Here is a 15266-nt window from a genome sequence, read left to right as displayed (position 1 = left end):
TGAATAAAACATTTTGAAAAAACACACCTCAGCTCATGAAAAGTACAAACATATGATGACCTATGAGAATATGATGCATTCCTATACATACAATATACACCAGTAATAATAGTAAAACACTGACCATATTTCTTGTACTTTTGATACTTTTAAATGTAGGTCTTGTGTAGTATTAGTACTTTTACTTGAGTATACTTCCTTCATCATTGTATCAAACACTACAGTCTATATAAAATCACAATGCATGAAGTTCATCGCTGCAGTGATGCAGGAGTCCGTCCACCTGTTGCCACCTAGTGGCGACCGGTTGCTACGACAACGCGAAAACATCCTTCACATAATAGGACACACCTGTTGATCTGTAATCTACCTGGCTGCCAAACTTAGTGCGCGTTGCATAGCCGTGTCAGATCTTTGCTTTGTTACAGTGTCAGTCCACAATGATGAAGACAAGGGGGCTGAAAGACAAAGACATCTGGAGACTGTATATGTTTGAGAATCGGGCTGACATGCTGCTGTTAGATACAAAATGCTTTCAAAGTAGTCCACATTGATTGACACAAGCGACCCACCTGTGCATTCAGACACAACGTGAAATCTCAACTGAGATCAGCTATTCTCTAAAATTCATCCCCCATGTCCTGTGGGATGAAATGTCGCAAATAAGTCAGAGCACACCCTCAGATGTGTCTGGAGGTTACCCTGTGACTAATTTGACTTTAGTCGTCCTTTTGCTGATCCCCTGTGTGGTCATCCTGCTTCTGCTCAACTGCCTGTTTCTGGGCTACAAGTTGCTGATCCTGTCAAAGACGAACAACAGAAGGAAGCGAGAGGACACAGAGGAGATGCTTTTGCAGTCCAACCTGCAAAATGTCAGACGAGTATCCGACGTTGCTTTTCACACTCTGCAGGACGGGAGGAGAGCTTATATGTCTCTATCGGAGCCGATCCTCCCCCATCCTGTAACCTCTTCCAGGGCTTCATCCAGGGAGAGGGCCGGGGTCGATCACAGGTTTAGACTCTTGAGGCCAGATGGTGCCACCGGCTCAGGGTCCCTGAGGGCGCCGAGCACCATCCGGGCCACATCACCTGCGGCTGGATTCATCCCGAGACTCGACCTGCCCTCCGGCTCACGGACATACAGCATCAGCAAAGCGGGCTGGTGTAAAAGCGCACCAGTTCTACCGCAGTCCAGTGATTCAGAGGCAGAAACCAGGGTGAACCTTGTTCCACCAAACTCTCCAATGGTGAGTGTAAATAATCATGTGTCAAAGAGTTTTTGATTTCTGGGGGGACATTTTTGTAGTTTGTAGTACAGATGAACTAGGTGGATATTCATTCAAAAAAACGTGTTCACCAAAGATGGCTTCTGCTGCCAACAAAAATATTATAATTTTGACAATGTTGCAGCATTGCCGGATTTACCTGCTTAGAGGCCCTGGGGCAAAATTGACCTGCTGGGCCCCTGAGAACCCCCTATTACTCTTCCTCTCTGTTCATTTTTCAATACAGTACATTATATAATAATAAACCAGGTTTCCTGTGTGGTAATATGATTTATATATTCAAAAATATGCATCAACATGAGGTATTTTATAACTGGATTTTGACATTTACCCTCAAGATCAGGACCTAATAGTGGATCCTGATATATTCCCATGTTACCAAACAAAGTTACAGTTAGTGAAATTATTAAAACTATAAACCAAAAGCTACTCGGTGAAGTTGGGTTTTTAAACGGCTGTGGGGATCTGGGTGCTATGAAGTTGCAGGTTTCAAAATATTATGGCCCACGCATAATAGAAATGGTTCCGCTTATTGCTGTAAAATTAACCTCTACTGTCGCTCACCTCACCTCTTACCGAGGGTTTTTTGTCCATAATTTCCATTGTTATTATTAATTTTGATTGAAATCTGTTAAATCCTTTATGTTTAAAAGTTCCAAGCATCACATTAGTGTATTTCAGCCAGCATAGCACACTGTCTGTCTCATGTTTGGTATAAAAACTCTCTGGTACGGCAGTTTTCAGAGGTCACATAAGTCTTTTTGAAGTGTGCTTCTGTAGGTGCTGCTCCAAGATCCAACCCCCAGAATAAATTAATAAAGTAATAAATATTCCTACTCCAAAATTTGAGGTCTATATTTGATCCTTTGTTCACAGCAGGAGACAGAACATGTGGGTCACATTCGTCGGAGCAGTAGGTACGAGATGCTGGCAGATGTGAACCCAGATGTGGCACTGCACGTGTTTGACAAAGTAGACATGGAGTGCGAGTACACCAGCCCGCCTTCAGAGGCGTCCTGCATGAACACATCTGCAGTGGGCCCTGGACTGGACAGTGACTTTGGTGCAAGTGCAGGTATGCTTCAGTCTCCTTCAGCTGCACTGTAATCAATATGACTGCCATTAATAACTAATGAAACCGCTTGTATTGAACTGGCAGAAATGTTTTTAGGACTTGGAACAGAAACAGTGGATCTTTTTAAAGAACATTTCTTAAGTACGCACATGATTTCTCTTTAGGTGTCTCCCTGCGGATTCTGTCAGCGGACAGTGACGGTCTGTCCAACGGTGTCCTGGCTTCAGCCTTGGAGTGGGATTATTACGACCCCTGCTACGTCAGACAGAATAATGTTGCCAAACATAAACACCACAGACCTGCGGTGCACACCAAACAGTACTGGGTGTGATGCGTACCAGCTGTCAGTGTGTTTAGTAGTTTTATTGTTAATTTATTTTTTATTATTTTAAATATTTAATTTAAATAACATTTTGAAAGTCTTTTTAGTTTGTCACTAATAATCACTTTGATTTTACACCAAGTAAGCTGTTAGAATATTTTGATAAATGCACTCTGCCACTGAATATGTTCATATTGTGAAATACATGCGAAACACTATCACAACAGTTATTGTGAAATATTTACTATGCACTTCTTCACTTCTGTTAATATAAATTATAGACACCACTTCATGTTAACAGGGCTGTTCAGCCAGTTCTGTGTTTCACAAACATTCACACTAAGAAGTATATTCACTGCTATCGTTTGAAACTTTTTGATTCACTCTGATTAATAAAGACTCATTTAGAATTCAGTTCAGTGCTTCTTGATTACTTTTATCTGTCCACTGAAATCACTGACATTATTGTCACAAAGAGAATTAGATTTAAAGAATTTACATAAGAACATTAGGGGCACACCTGTCGGGGCAAATTACAGGGAGATAAAAATAAAACATTTATGGGATTCAGGTATTACTTTTAACTGCATGTTGATACTATACCATCAAGTATGTTTTCAAATCTAATCAGTATATCTTTATAGGATTTTTCTGACTTTGGTATCTGCTATGTGTGACTCCTGACCAGCAGAGGGCACTGTAGAGTGGTGGGTGTTGTCAAATACATTGAGGATAAAGTGCTTTAGTTGGAATACATTTTGCCTTTGCTTGGTAAACTAGTAAAATAGTATTAATCATTAATTTTCCCCAGTGTAATCCAGGACGCCAGTACAATTACCATCAAACAGTTCCATTGATTTGACCATCACCACCCTCAAAAGGAACTCATGAGTCTTAAGATATTAGTAACTTCAACTACAGCGACCTCCACAAGAAACATTCAGATAAATTAACGCTTCCAACACACTGTTCCTGTTAAATCACTCCATGGCAGCCTGTCACACAATTTTACCAGTTTTACAGTTTTTTTCCCAGAATGTGACTGATCTGCTAAGTACTGTATCTCAGTACTCACAGTATAAAATTATGTAAAATGATGGATAAAGCCCCAGTGAGCCTCACTAGTTTGTTCACGTCTACCATTTCTGAACAAATAGAGAATAAATTCAGCAGTTCTCAGCTGTGCACACGTCCTCTCGACAGGCATTGAAAGTCTATTGCAAACTGTCAGTCAGTCACCACGTGTAGTAGTTTCATTGTGACCGTTTTGTTTAATTGCTTTCATCAAAAGGGAGGAAACTTAAACAGTAGCAGCACCCCATCATCTGCGTTTTATCTGTTCTGCTCCACAAATGAGGCAAATTGAGATGAAAGAATCATATTTAGTATCAGACAGAAAGTGATCCAACTGTTCTCCGAACACAATAAGAGGCCATCAAGTGAACTAGTTGTAATACTTTATTCTCTGTTAAGAGATATCTGTACATTAAAGATCAAGTGCCACTTTTTTTTTTTAAGTTCATAGAAAGTATAACCGACGCTGCACTATGCGAACATGAAAACAACCAGATCAAAAAGCGTGACTTTTACTCAAAGCTGGAGAGGAAATTCAACACAATCTGCTTGAGTTTAGCATCAGATGCCTCAGAGATTTTACCATCAGCCCTGCAATCAAGAAGAGACCGGTTATAAAACACATACAGGAATTAGATTATAAACGCACAAAGCACATATGTTATCCAGAAGCTCTTTAACTTACCTAATAGCTGCCAGCAGGTCTTGGTGCTGGCTCAGGATGTGCTGCAAGAATGCCTTCTCGAACTTGGTGATCTTGCTAGGCTCCATTTTGTCCAGGTGTCCCCTCACACCAGCATAAATAACTGTTACCTGTTCTTCAATGGCCATTGGAGCTGAAAGATAAAATTATAGAGTCAGATTAAATAAGACAACAGGAAAATGGAGATATTTTCTGGTACAGAGGTCTGCTATGGTAAATGTAAATACTCACAGTACTGTCCCTGTTTAAGGAGCTCGGTCAGACGAACACCACGGTTCAGCAGCTGCTGAGTGGCAGCGTCCAAATCTGAGCCAAACTGAGCAAAGGCAGCCACCTCACGGTACTGGGCCAGCTCCAGCTTCATGGTACCAGCCACCTGGTGATAGACGGAAAGCAACACGTCAGATTCAAAAGACATTTGTTGTGATAAAACCTGTTAGATCGGTGATTCCAAGGGAAGGCTGACCTGCTTCATGGCCCTAGTCTGGGCAGCAGATCCGACACGTGACACAGACAGACCGACGTTGATGGCTGGACGAATACCCTTGTAGAAGAGCTCAGTCTCCAAGAAGATCTGAGTGAGAGAACAGCGTTTAGTGACTGCATTGGGACTTTAATTAGGATGAATGGAGAGACAGCGAGTCACACGCTCACCTGTCCGTCCGTGATAGAGATAACGTTAGTTGGAATGTAGGCTGACACGTCACCAGCCTGGGTCTCGATAACGGGAAGGGCTGTCAGGGAGCCGCCGCCGAAGTTGTCGTTCATCTTAGCAGCTCTCTCCAGCAGACGGGAATGCAAGTAGAAGACATCTCCTGGGTAAGCCTCACGGCCAGGGGGACGACGGAGCAGCAGGGACATCTGACGGTAGGCGACAGCCTGTAGAGAGACAGCACATCAGGTTCAGTTTATCCGCCAACTAAACCTTGCTGACTGATTCAGCGATGGTTGTTAAAACTCCCCTCCGAAACTCACCTGCTTGGACAGATCATCGTAGATGATCAGGGCGTGCTTGCCGTTGTCTCTGAAGTACTCTCCCATGGAGCAGCCAGAGTAGGGAGCCAGGTACTGCAGAGGAGCAGCATCAGAGGCAGTAGCAGACACCACAATGGTGTACTTCATGGCGTCGGCATCAGTCAGCCTCTTCACCAGCTGAGCCACGGTGGATCTCTTCTGGCCAATGGCAACGTAGATGCAGTACAGCTTCTTCTTCTCATCAGTTCCCTCATTGAAGCGCTTCTGGTTGATGATGGTGTCGATGGCAATTGCAGTTTTGCTGTAAAGCAAATTTGCAAACAATGGAAATAAATTACCGCTCCACCTGAAAGTGGATTAGTGTATTTGAACGGCATTTCAATGACAGTAGGAAAAACATCCACCACTGCCATGTGTTCACTTTGAGTGGAGTCCTCGTACCCAGTCTGCCTGTCCCCGATGATGAGCTCACGCTGTCCACGGCCGATGGGCACCAAACTGTCCACAGCCTTGATGCCGGTCTGCATTGGCTCCCTCACAGAGATACGGGGGATGATACCCGGGGCCTTCAGACCCACACGCCTGCGGATCTTGGAGCCAAGGGGGCCCTGGGAGGAGAACGAAAACATCAAGACCCTTTAACACATAATACAATAAGTTATTTAATCAAAAACATTTTTATTGAAATCTTAAAACATTCGATCAATCAATGAAACAATTATTTATTCCATCTATCCAGCTTTATCCTTTTTATCTTATTCTGCACATGAACTGTGCTATAGAAATCCAGTTTATCATTCATTCATCAATCATTATTTACCTTTCCATCAATAGCATTTCCCAGAGCATCGACGACACGGCCCAGGAGCTCCTCACCAACAGGCACGTCCACAATAGCGCCGGTTCTCTTGACAATGTCGCCTTCCTTGATCAGCTTGTCGTTACCGAACACGACAACACCGACATTGTCAGGCTCCAAGTTCAGAGACATGCCCTGGAAAAGAGAGGAGCAGTTACTACCACCTTTATTTACACTTAGCACAGCACAGCAAGTGTCTTAGTTTGGTGGCTACTAAGTAGCTGTAGCTACGTCATTTACTTAACGGATCATTAAGAGCAGTTTCTCAGAAAGCAGACAGCATTACCATTGAAACATTCAAGCTGTAGCAGTAAAAGGTCAGTGTCACATCATCAGCGTTACCTTCAGCCCAGAGGAGAACTCCACCATCTCCTCAGCCTGCACGTTCCTCAGGCCGTACACTCTGGCGATACCATCACCGATGGACAACACGCGACCAGTCTCCTCCAAATCAGCAGTGGTGTCAGCTCCCATGATCTTCTCCTCCAGAATAGACGACACCTCGGCTGTGCCTTTAACGGAAGTGAAGTGTTAATTAAGAAAGATCCACTGATGACCAGGTTTGGAGTCTCTACGTCACATTAGTCTCAAACACTGACCTGTTTTCTGCAGCCATGGACGGGCAGTGTGGAGATTCTTGGCTCCTACACATGCTGCAGCGACGTTCTTGGATACCTTAAAGACAACAGAAACAGGTTAGGAAATGAATTTCATCACCACCAAAGTGTGGCATTTTCTATTTAATCTGATCTGATATAAATCCAGCTGCCAATTTATTTAGTCAGCACTAATGCGGTCTAATGCAACAGCCTTGAAATAGAAGTCTACACAGTCTTATAAAGTTTTTGTTTACACTGTATTAGGGAGGCATCAATTCAACTTTCCGGCGATCACATATGAGGCTACTGTTTATGGTGCTGTTGAACTGAATTATTCCTGAAAGACGTTTCTAATATTTCCTCCACAGAGGACAGACTCATTTCAGTTTTTCCAGATCCCTGTAATATTTCTGACACGCTTCATGTCAACATGGATTCATTAAACATGTCAAAAAACACAGCAGAGAAGAAGAAACATAACAAAATAAAGATTACAGTGAGTCATAGTACTAAGAGAATTAAACCAATAACCAGAGTTTATGCCTGTCATGTATCAACAGAGATAAAACATCCATTTCTCTGGAAGGAGGAAAAATCAATTAAATTGTGACTCTATTTCCAATTTTATACAAAAACACACATTCAATTATTTATGTCTTGCTTAATTAACACAACACACATCATGACTTCTATTATATCATATTTACAAAATCATGCCTTGAGTTTAAAAAAAAAAAAAAGGACATGTACCATAATGACAACTTTTTTGTGCAGTTTATATAATTGATTGACTGATTGAGGCGTTTATTTCAAATATGCAAACAAAAATAAAAATAAAAGTAAGGCAAAAAAATATTTGAAAGGAGTGAGAAGAAGAAATAACTTATAAACTCCCATCTCTCCCTTCTCTTTAAATAATGAACGACAATACCAGGCTTCCTTGTAACTTGTTTAGATATACATGATACTGGATAGATAAATAAAATATATTTCTGACTTTGTACTACAAAAAAACAACAACAAAAAAAACGCATGCACGGAGAGAAACAATAAAAAAAAACAAAATAAATATAATATTTTATCTATGTTTAAGAGTCTTTGGGGGATTTTTAGAGACATGTCAGACCATGAGAGACACAAACTGGGACAAATATAAAAGGCATGACACTCACATTACATTGTAAATTGCTATGACTCAGGTCAAATGAATTAAGAGTCATGCAGCCTTATAAACAGTTATGTCATAACAGTGTAATATTCAGTATAATGTCATAAATAACTTCGACTTTGCAGGGAAATGTAGCATGCGCAGTGACACGAACCTGACCTTCAGTGCCAAATTACATTCGTCATTGCTGCTGCACATTAGCTTCCTTATATCCGCTCACAGTGCATTAACACACAGGTCAGAAACTCATTGTATTGTCTAATATCTCGTAATAATGTGTTGTATTTATTTAAGGACAGCTTGTTCCCGTCTATCAGCTACAAATATAAGGGAACTAGTTGACTTTGTATGAAGGGCCCGGTGCCCTCCGCTGCAAAGACGTGTGTGCATGTGCACAACTTTTTTTTAAAAATCTGGATTAAAATCAAACATTTGATGAACAAATTCGACACGAATTACAACAGGAATGATTTAAAATGTTCTTACAAATCCAGCCCGTCGAGGCAGGGTGCGGGCGAGAGCCGCTGCGACGCGTACTGACAGCATGTCGATGCGGGGCCGAGTGAGTCCTGCTCCGCCGCGGAGAGAGAAGGATGGCGGACACCGCCACGGTCTGTACGGAGGTCACGGCGACCCGGAAGTACTTCAAAATAAAAGACCTTTTTATTTTTATTTTTATTTATTTTTATTTATTTTTTCCTTTTGTGATTTTATTTCGCAAAATGTTGTTGTGACAAGAAGGCCGAACCATCTGTGTAAAAACTAAACATGAAAAATAAAATTTGTTTTTGTCAGTAAGAACACGAGAAAACGAGAATATTTATATGTTTTTGTTTTGTTTGCAAAATAAATAAATAAATGATAATTAAATTAGGTTCAATACATGTGACTGATATTATTGAAGGTCTGCATGCTGCCACGCCGGCGTCAGTCATAATTTTATTAATAAATATATGAATAAATAAATAAATGATTAAAAAACGGTTAAAAAAGGTCAGTGTAAATGTTGATTTATTCATTTTGATTTACAGCCTACTAATTTACAGATTTACCTAAAATAGAATAACGTATAAAAGAGTTTTTAAATATGTATTGAACCTAATCATTTATTTATTTAATTTGCACACACAAAAAAAAAACAGACAACAATGAAGCAAAGACAGATTTAAACAAAGGGAGGGGAAACATCTCTGCTTGGGTTACTGATTTGATGAAAGGTTTCATAACTTGGCTGGTTGAGATGTAGTTTGGCAACAGAACTGTATCTGTAAACAGTGTTACATGTGAGCAGACACAGGAAAACACAGAAAGTAGGTGACTGGCAGACTGAAGTTACCTGTGTGTTCATGAAGTGGGGAAGTTGCTGAGTGAAAGAAGATGAAGATAGAGTGTTAAGATGACTAAAAAATAAACCAAAAGCACAATTCTACATGAAGTACAATGAAGCTGCCCGAAATCTGTTTAATTTCTCTTTTCTTGTGTTCTTACTGACAAAAACTAATTTTTATTTTTCATGTTTAGTTTACTTACAGATGGGCCGGCCTTCATCGCCTCCCTGCTTATGATTGACTAGTGTGTTCTGTCAATTATGTTTACTGCTCTACTCTTCAAAATAAAAGGTCTTCGCCTTTGGACAGTGCAATGGCAGCACTGGCAGACACATTCAGATCACAGACCATACTTCTATTGGTGGTTCATACTGTATACATTATATTATAGCATTATAAAAAGTTCTCAGAGTCATATTAGACTTTTGAGAAGACACAGTATTAACACAAACAGCATGGAGACAGATAGACTATGTGCATGTGGAGTGTAAAAGAATTATGTGTCTAAGGACACCCTGGTAAGTATGTCAGGTAATCCCCCTTGCTGAGCTCTGATTATCACATCACTCATATTTAGTCACTTGGGCAACACCTGTCATATACTATAGGTTATAAACATTAACCTCAGCCAAAAGAGTTAAATATAACATTTTTTCTTCTTGGCAATAGAAAGCCAAGAACACACTAACTCACAGCAATGAGCCAATTACTTTCATTACAGCTGACTGCAGTCTTATGATCATGGAAACTATGCGGCTGTCCTTTTTTATCTTTGCTGTGAGACTGAGCACTTACAGCAGAGGGATGATGGTGCTTACGGCTTAGCCCTCCATCCAAAGTCATCCCCCCATAAAAAACACACATGCACACCACGTGTCTCACAAACCAGATATTCGCTGCAGTGATATTACAGATTGTCGTGGCACTGGCAGGAGTTTAAAATCCCTTTGTGACCTCGTAACGCACATCTATGATCAAGGTCACACATCCTTTGGGAGCTGCATGGTCCAAACTCATAATGATTTGAGAAAAAAAAAAAAAACAACACACACAACTATGAATTTAAGAATCATTTCGACTGTTTTATTGCTCTCATTCAAAACACTGCTCCATAAAAAACAAACAAACAAACAAAAAAAAACACACTGACATCTGCTTCCTTCAGAGTAACCGATGGTTGTTGACTAGATAACATGTTTGTATAAAACTGGTTTCAGAGTGAGAAAATGAAAAAAAAAATGTTACATTAATTGTGGACACAGAACCACAAAGTCCAAAAAAAAAAAAAAAAAAGAGGCAAGATATACAGATCACAGAACAAAGTGGAAGACAATGTGGTTTTTGATTTTTGGTTCAGAATAACAGTCTTGTGCTTTACAACTTGATGTGATTGTGAAAGCGCTCATTAAAGCCCCTATCTGCACTACAAATCAGACTTTGCATTTCAAATGATTGAGATGCATTACACCCAGATATGCATTTTAATCCTGAAATTACTTGAATCAGCTTAGCGTATACTTCTCAACAGACGCGTGATCAGGTCATTTGAATAATACAGGCAGATTTAAGACATTGTTCATCACAGGGTCACTGGATAGTTGGATAGATACTGATGCGATGTAGATTGTGTCAAAAGCAAAATGTGAATTTGAAAATGAAGCTGTTGCATAAATATATATTTTTTTGTTTGCCCTGAATGCTACAAAGCAGTAGTTCTTCAAGAACTGGAAGTCACAACATTGCATTGCCTCACAGTGATTGTTGATTTAAAAAAAAAAAAAAAAAAAAATTACTCCAAGTTTGAAAATTTATCACATTGACACCTTTTAAATATGATCACATTCTAAAACGGATAATCAACTCAAATAGGCTTTTAATTCACAGTCAACTGTGTGAGAACATTAAACTGCATTCATTCAGAAGGGTTAAAAAGGACAGGCCATCACTCCCCCAGCCTCCAGCTTTAGTACATAAAACATTTTTTAAAAATGATTGATGTGGTTATCAAATAATGCATCTTTAAGTTTTATTTTCCCTGTATCTGAAGAGATAGAGTCAAAATATTTGTTTGATTTTGGGAATTTTGGTGGAAAACCCTTTAAAAAAAAAAAAACACCGCAAAAATCATTCATAATTCATACTGACAAACAAGTAAAACAAAAATAAAATATCTTAAGTGAGTAGAAAGGAACTCAAAGTATAGATTCAGAGATCCTATGCAGTGCCAGCTGAAAAATACAAATCAGTATTTGATCACAGATAATTGCACAACAGATGATTTTAATATATAATGCCTGGCACCTACAGAAAAATGAAGAGGTAGAGCTACATACAGGTATAATACATCTAGATCTCCCTAAAACAGGGAAAAAAAGATGCCTGGGTGGATAGAGACCACAGAAAGAATACCTTCAAATCTGCACAAATGGGGAAGCTAAATGGTAAAACCATACTTAAGATTCAAAAACGGCACATTATTTTGCCGAGAGTATAAATATAATAAATATAGAAAAAGAGGGGAAAAAGAGGAAGAACAGGAAACAGAAAAGAAGTTCCAGTCTGTATGGTGTTGAACCACTTACTTCTTACCATACTGCGACTATTCTTACATTATCTTGTGGGTGTGTTTTACGAGCATGCAGCCTTGATAAATAATGAATATGCCCATAAATACAGAAATAACTTTCGCTTGTGTCTGTGCATAGATGACTTTTTTGTAGCCCTTTTGTTCACTATGACTTAAAAAAGGAGTATTTCACATGTGTTTTCCCCTTTGTGTTCGCCTCTAAATACAGTACCTCTGCTATGTTTTGATCTTTAAGTTTCAAGTAGTTATGTAACGTGTAATATTAAAAGAGTAACTACAATATGAAACAGTTCTACAGAGGAGAGGCTGGTTATGTTTGGTGTCATTTGAAAATAACTCCTCCTGATATATACACATGTACAGATTGAATTCCATAAAGCCATCTGTAGTGAACAAACGGACTGTATCCTGTACTTTTATGATAAAAACATCTTCAGCTGGCCCCTATTATAAAGTATTAGAATATACATTAATAAAATATTAACGTCCCATAAGAAACTGCATTCCTTGAAGTAGCCCTTTGGTTTTCTGCAAGAACCTCGTGCAGATCATGAACGCTCAAACGTTAGCCCTCATTAAAATTCAGTACCACTGCAGTGTTTCAATTTTAAGACAAATAATTCCAGCCATTGTGATTTAATGCCTCACACGAGGAATATTATATTATATAAAAAAATACCGTAACGAAGCGGTAGTATATAGTACAATAGAGGATGGTTATGTTTGCTGTGTTGTGCTCGTTCTGCTGTATCTTTGGATAATTCATTCACAGATCTGTTTCAGAGCCCTTCCTCCAGAAGAAACCGTTCTCCTCAGAGCCTCCGTCTACTCGAATCTGAGGCAAAGTTTTTGTGTAAGAACCTTTGTCAAGACTGAAACAGAAAAAAAACACAACAGTAGAGCTACATGAATATGGTGTTGTATGAATTCACGCCTTATATTTGAACCTTTCATTTCAGAAAATAAATGATGATGCCAACACCAGCTGGTACTCACTCACTCGGCCACTGTGGAAGACTCAAAGTAGTGCTCAGCACGGCGTATGTGTGTTAAGGAAATTCTGGGATTTATCTCCTGGAGGAAAAGAAAAGACACTTTAAAAAAGAAAAACATACTCCACAAACACTCGAGGTATGGACCAGGAGAAAAGACAGGAGGAAGAAGAGTGGGTGAGCACAGCAAAGCTGCTTTTAGGGTTATGGTAAGATCTGGCAAAAGAGGTTGAACCGGCAGGTTAGAGCGGTGTTAAAATGGTTAGAAAAGAATATTGATGTTTTGAACAAGTTTGTTAGTGCATGCAGGAAGGCTCGTATGACAGGAGAAAATGAGGGCATGAAGCCTTTAAGAGCAAGCCCTTGAAAGCTGTGAAGCAAACCAAGGCCAGTACTCACTATCCAAATCTTTATCCCCCAACATGGGCTCCTGCTCCATCATATCCATAGAGATTTTTATACTGGGGATATTTTCATTGTAGGGGTAGTCAGACTGTAGGAGGAGGGAGGGAGAACATTAACACAACATGACTTTAAGGGATCTACCCTACACAATCACATAACAACAACACATTTTGGTATACTTCATCTACATATACAGGACGTTTTAATATTTAGGGTGACCGAATACTTACAAATTCAATGTCACTGTCGATGCTTCCCTTCTTCTTGTTTTTCTTTTTCTTCTCATCTTCTTTCTTCTTCTTGTCTTTCTCAGGGATGACATCGTCCAGGTAGCTGAGATCGTGCTGGGAGAACACGTAGTCCATCGCCTTCCGGACGGCAACCAACGCCAAGATCTGTACACAAAAGATTAGTCAGATTCTCGATAGAGCTGTGATGTTTTTGTGTTCGGGCTGTTATCAGCTGTTTCTCACCATGACTGGGAAGATGATGGCAGCCACAGTAGACTTGAGGATCCAGAGGAGGGCCAGACATAATCCCTGAATGAAGGTGAAGAGGTGGATGCGTCTCTGGGGGACGTGTCGCAGGTAGATCAGGTCCGGCTGGTGCTTGGCGGGCATCAGGAGCAGCTTCAGACGGTCCATGAACTGACGCAAGCAAACAGACAAACCGGTCAATGAATGGACACGCTTCTATTTCATATGAGCTCATCGTCTCTTTAAAGTACATATTTACTTTAACGTTTTCACGTCATACTTGCAAACACACAAGCGCCTGCTGACTGAAAAGTTGAACCAGTATAAATGTTTGACAAAGACCAACTTCACAAACCTGTTCGTCAGACACTCAGCTGTCACGTGACATTTTATAGTGCTTCCAGTCGTTATACCAAACCAAGAACCACATCCTGAGACTTACATACTTATTAGTTCAACTTTCCTGCCAATTCAAAATCATATTTACACGTTGTGTCTGAAATCGAGTCATAACTTTGCTTACATGTTTTATAATAACTGCTTGATAGCAGTTATTATATACCATGTACCCTTATGTACATGTGCTAACATAACACAGAGACTAAAAATTAATATTAACCTTCCATAAAATTACTGAAATTGTCAAAGTAACTGGGTGTTACTGGGATTAGTAACTGTAGTGTGATTACAACCAACCCCATCAATCACTTGCCTGCAGCTATGCAGCTGTGTAATGTAATTAACTATTAATAAAATTATAGGTTTCTAGTAATTTGCTCAATACTGGTTAGCAGGCACAAAACAAAAAAAAAAGGTCAAACTCACCTGGACACCATTGAGTGACGCCACGCCCATGTAGAGGAACACACCATAGAGCACAGGCATGGGAATGAACTAAAAGATAGAGCAAAATATGTAATTAATATGATATATGACTGGCTGTAGTAACATGAATTTAGGTTAAACAGATTCTGAAACTTTAAACATTTAAAAAAAAGGAAGCTACAAATGACAGATCTCTTCATGTGGGTTTATTTTTAGCGTCACCACTTGGTTTTAAAAATAGACCCCAAGCAGCTTTTCTAAGAACGTCTTTGAGTTCGTACTTGACTACCATCGGTGCAGGTTTGGTAACTAGTTTCTCAGTATTAGCCATGGTACTTGCAAATTTAAGCAGCATAAGCCTTAATTAAAACATCTTATATATAGACACCTTATATAGTATAAGGCAGTCTGAAGAGGAAATGTATTCACAGGATCAGAAGTGCATTATTCAAACTGTCCAGAAGAGGGTGTAGAAGCTCCAACAAGCTCCTCTCAGTGATCTCACATATTTGGTTTGGCAGCTTAATGTGGGAATAGAAACCGGAGAAGGCACTTAGCTGCAATCGGAGCTTAAGCCCTAATGAACATGCTT

The 15266-nt window shown here is 39.7% G+C and overlaps 3 protein-coding genes across 5 annotated transcripts in view; 1 reads left to right on the top strand and 2 right to left on the bottom strand.

Moving 5' to 3' along the window:
* The first annotated feature begins 262 nt into the window (after positions 1-262).
* On the top strand, positions 263-3103 carry hwa (huluwa). 2 transcript variants are annotated; one of them, XM_027282220.1, is made up of 3 exons: positions 263-1247; positions 2166-2361; positions 2526-3103. In XM_027282220.1, the coding sequence occupies exons 1-3, from the start codon at positions 654-656 to the stop codon at positions 2690-2692; spliced, it is 957 nt and encodes a 318-aa protein (XP_027138021.1). In that variant the 5' UTR covers positions 263-653; the 3' UTR covers positions 2693-3103. The 2 variants fall into 2 exon arrangements, with proteins under 2 accessions (XP_027138021.1, XP_019124609.1); XM_019269064.2 differs by having other exon boundaries at positions 265-1247; positions 2163-2361; positions 2526-3102.
* A 1020-nt stretch (positions 3104-4123) lies between these two features.
* On the bottom strand, positions 4124-8699 carry LOC104922468 (ATP synthase subunit alpha, mitochondrial). Its single transcript, XM_010735297.3, has 11 exons — positions 8548-8699; positions 6894-6969; positions 6637-6806; positions 6256-6429; positions 5877-6043; positions 5436-5736; positions 5115-5339; positions 4927-5034; positions 4692-4836; positions 4443-4593; positions 4124-4348 (listed from the first exon to the last, which is right to left on the bottom strand). The coding sequence occupies exons 1-11, from the start codon at positions 8605-8607 to the stop codon at positions 4270-4272; spliced, it is 1656 nt and encodes a 551-aa protein (XP_010733599.1). The 5' UTR covers positions 8608-8699; the 3' UTR covers positions 4124-4269.
* A 1751-nt stretch (positions 8700-10450) lies between these two features.
* The window catches only part of LOC104922469 (electrogenic sodium bicarbonate cotransporter 1-like), a 29560-nt gene continuing 24744 nt past the window's right edge, over positions 10451-15266 (bottom strand). Inside the window, exons 21-26 of one of the 2 annotated variants that reach the window (XM_019269054.2) lie at positions 14675-14743; positions 13847-14020; positions 13604-13768; positions 13368-13461; positions 12973-13050; positions 10451-12848 (exon numbers count right to left, since the gene is read on the bottom strand). In XM_019269054.2, coding sequence (XP_019124599.1) covers positions 13007-13050; positions 13368-13461; positions 13604-13768; positions 13847-14020; positions 14675-14743 — 546 coding nt within the window. In that variant the 3' untranslated portion in view covers positions 10451-12848; positions 12973-13006. The remainder of the gene's footprint in view (positions 12849-12972; positions 13051-13367; positions 13462-13603; positions 13769-13846; positions 14021-14674; positions 14744-15266) is intronic. The other variant, XM_019269055.2, reaches the window with a different exon arrangement.

The sequence above is a fragment of the Larimichthys crocea genome, chromosome IX (assembly GCF_000972845.2).
Source record: "Larimichthys crocea isolate SSNF chromosome IX, L_crocea_2.0, whole genome shotgun sequence".
Lineage (NCBI taxonomy): Eukaryota > Metazoa > Chordata > Actinopteri > Sciaenidae > Larimichthys > Larimichthys crocea.
Note: the sequence above shows the minus strand (reverse complement) of the source record. Positions and strands in the feature narration are given on the sequence as shown.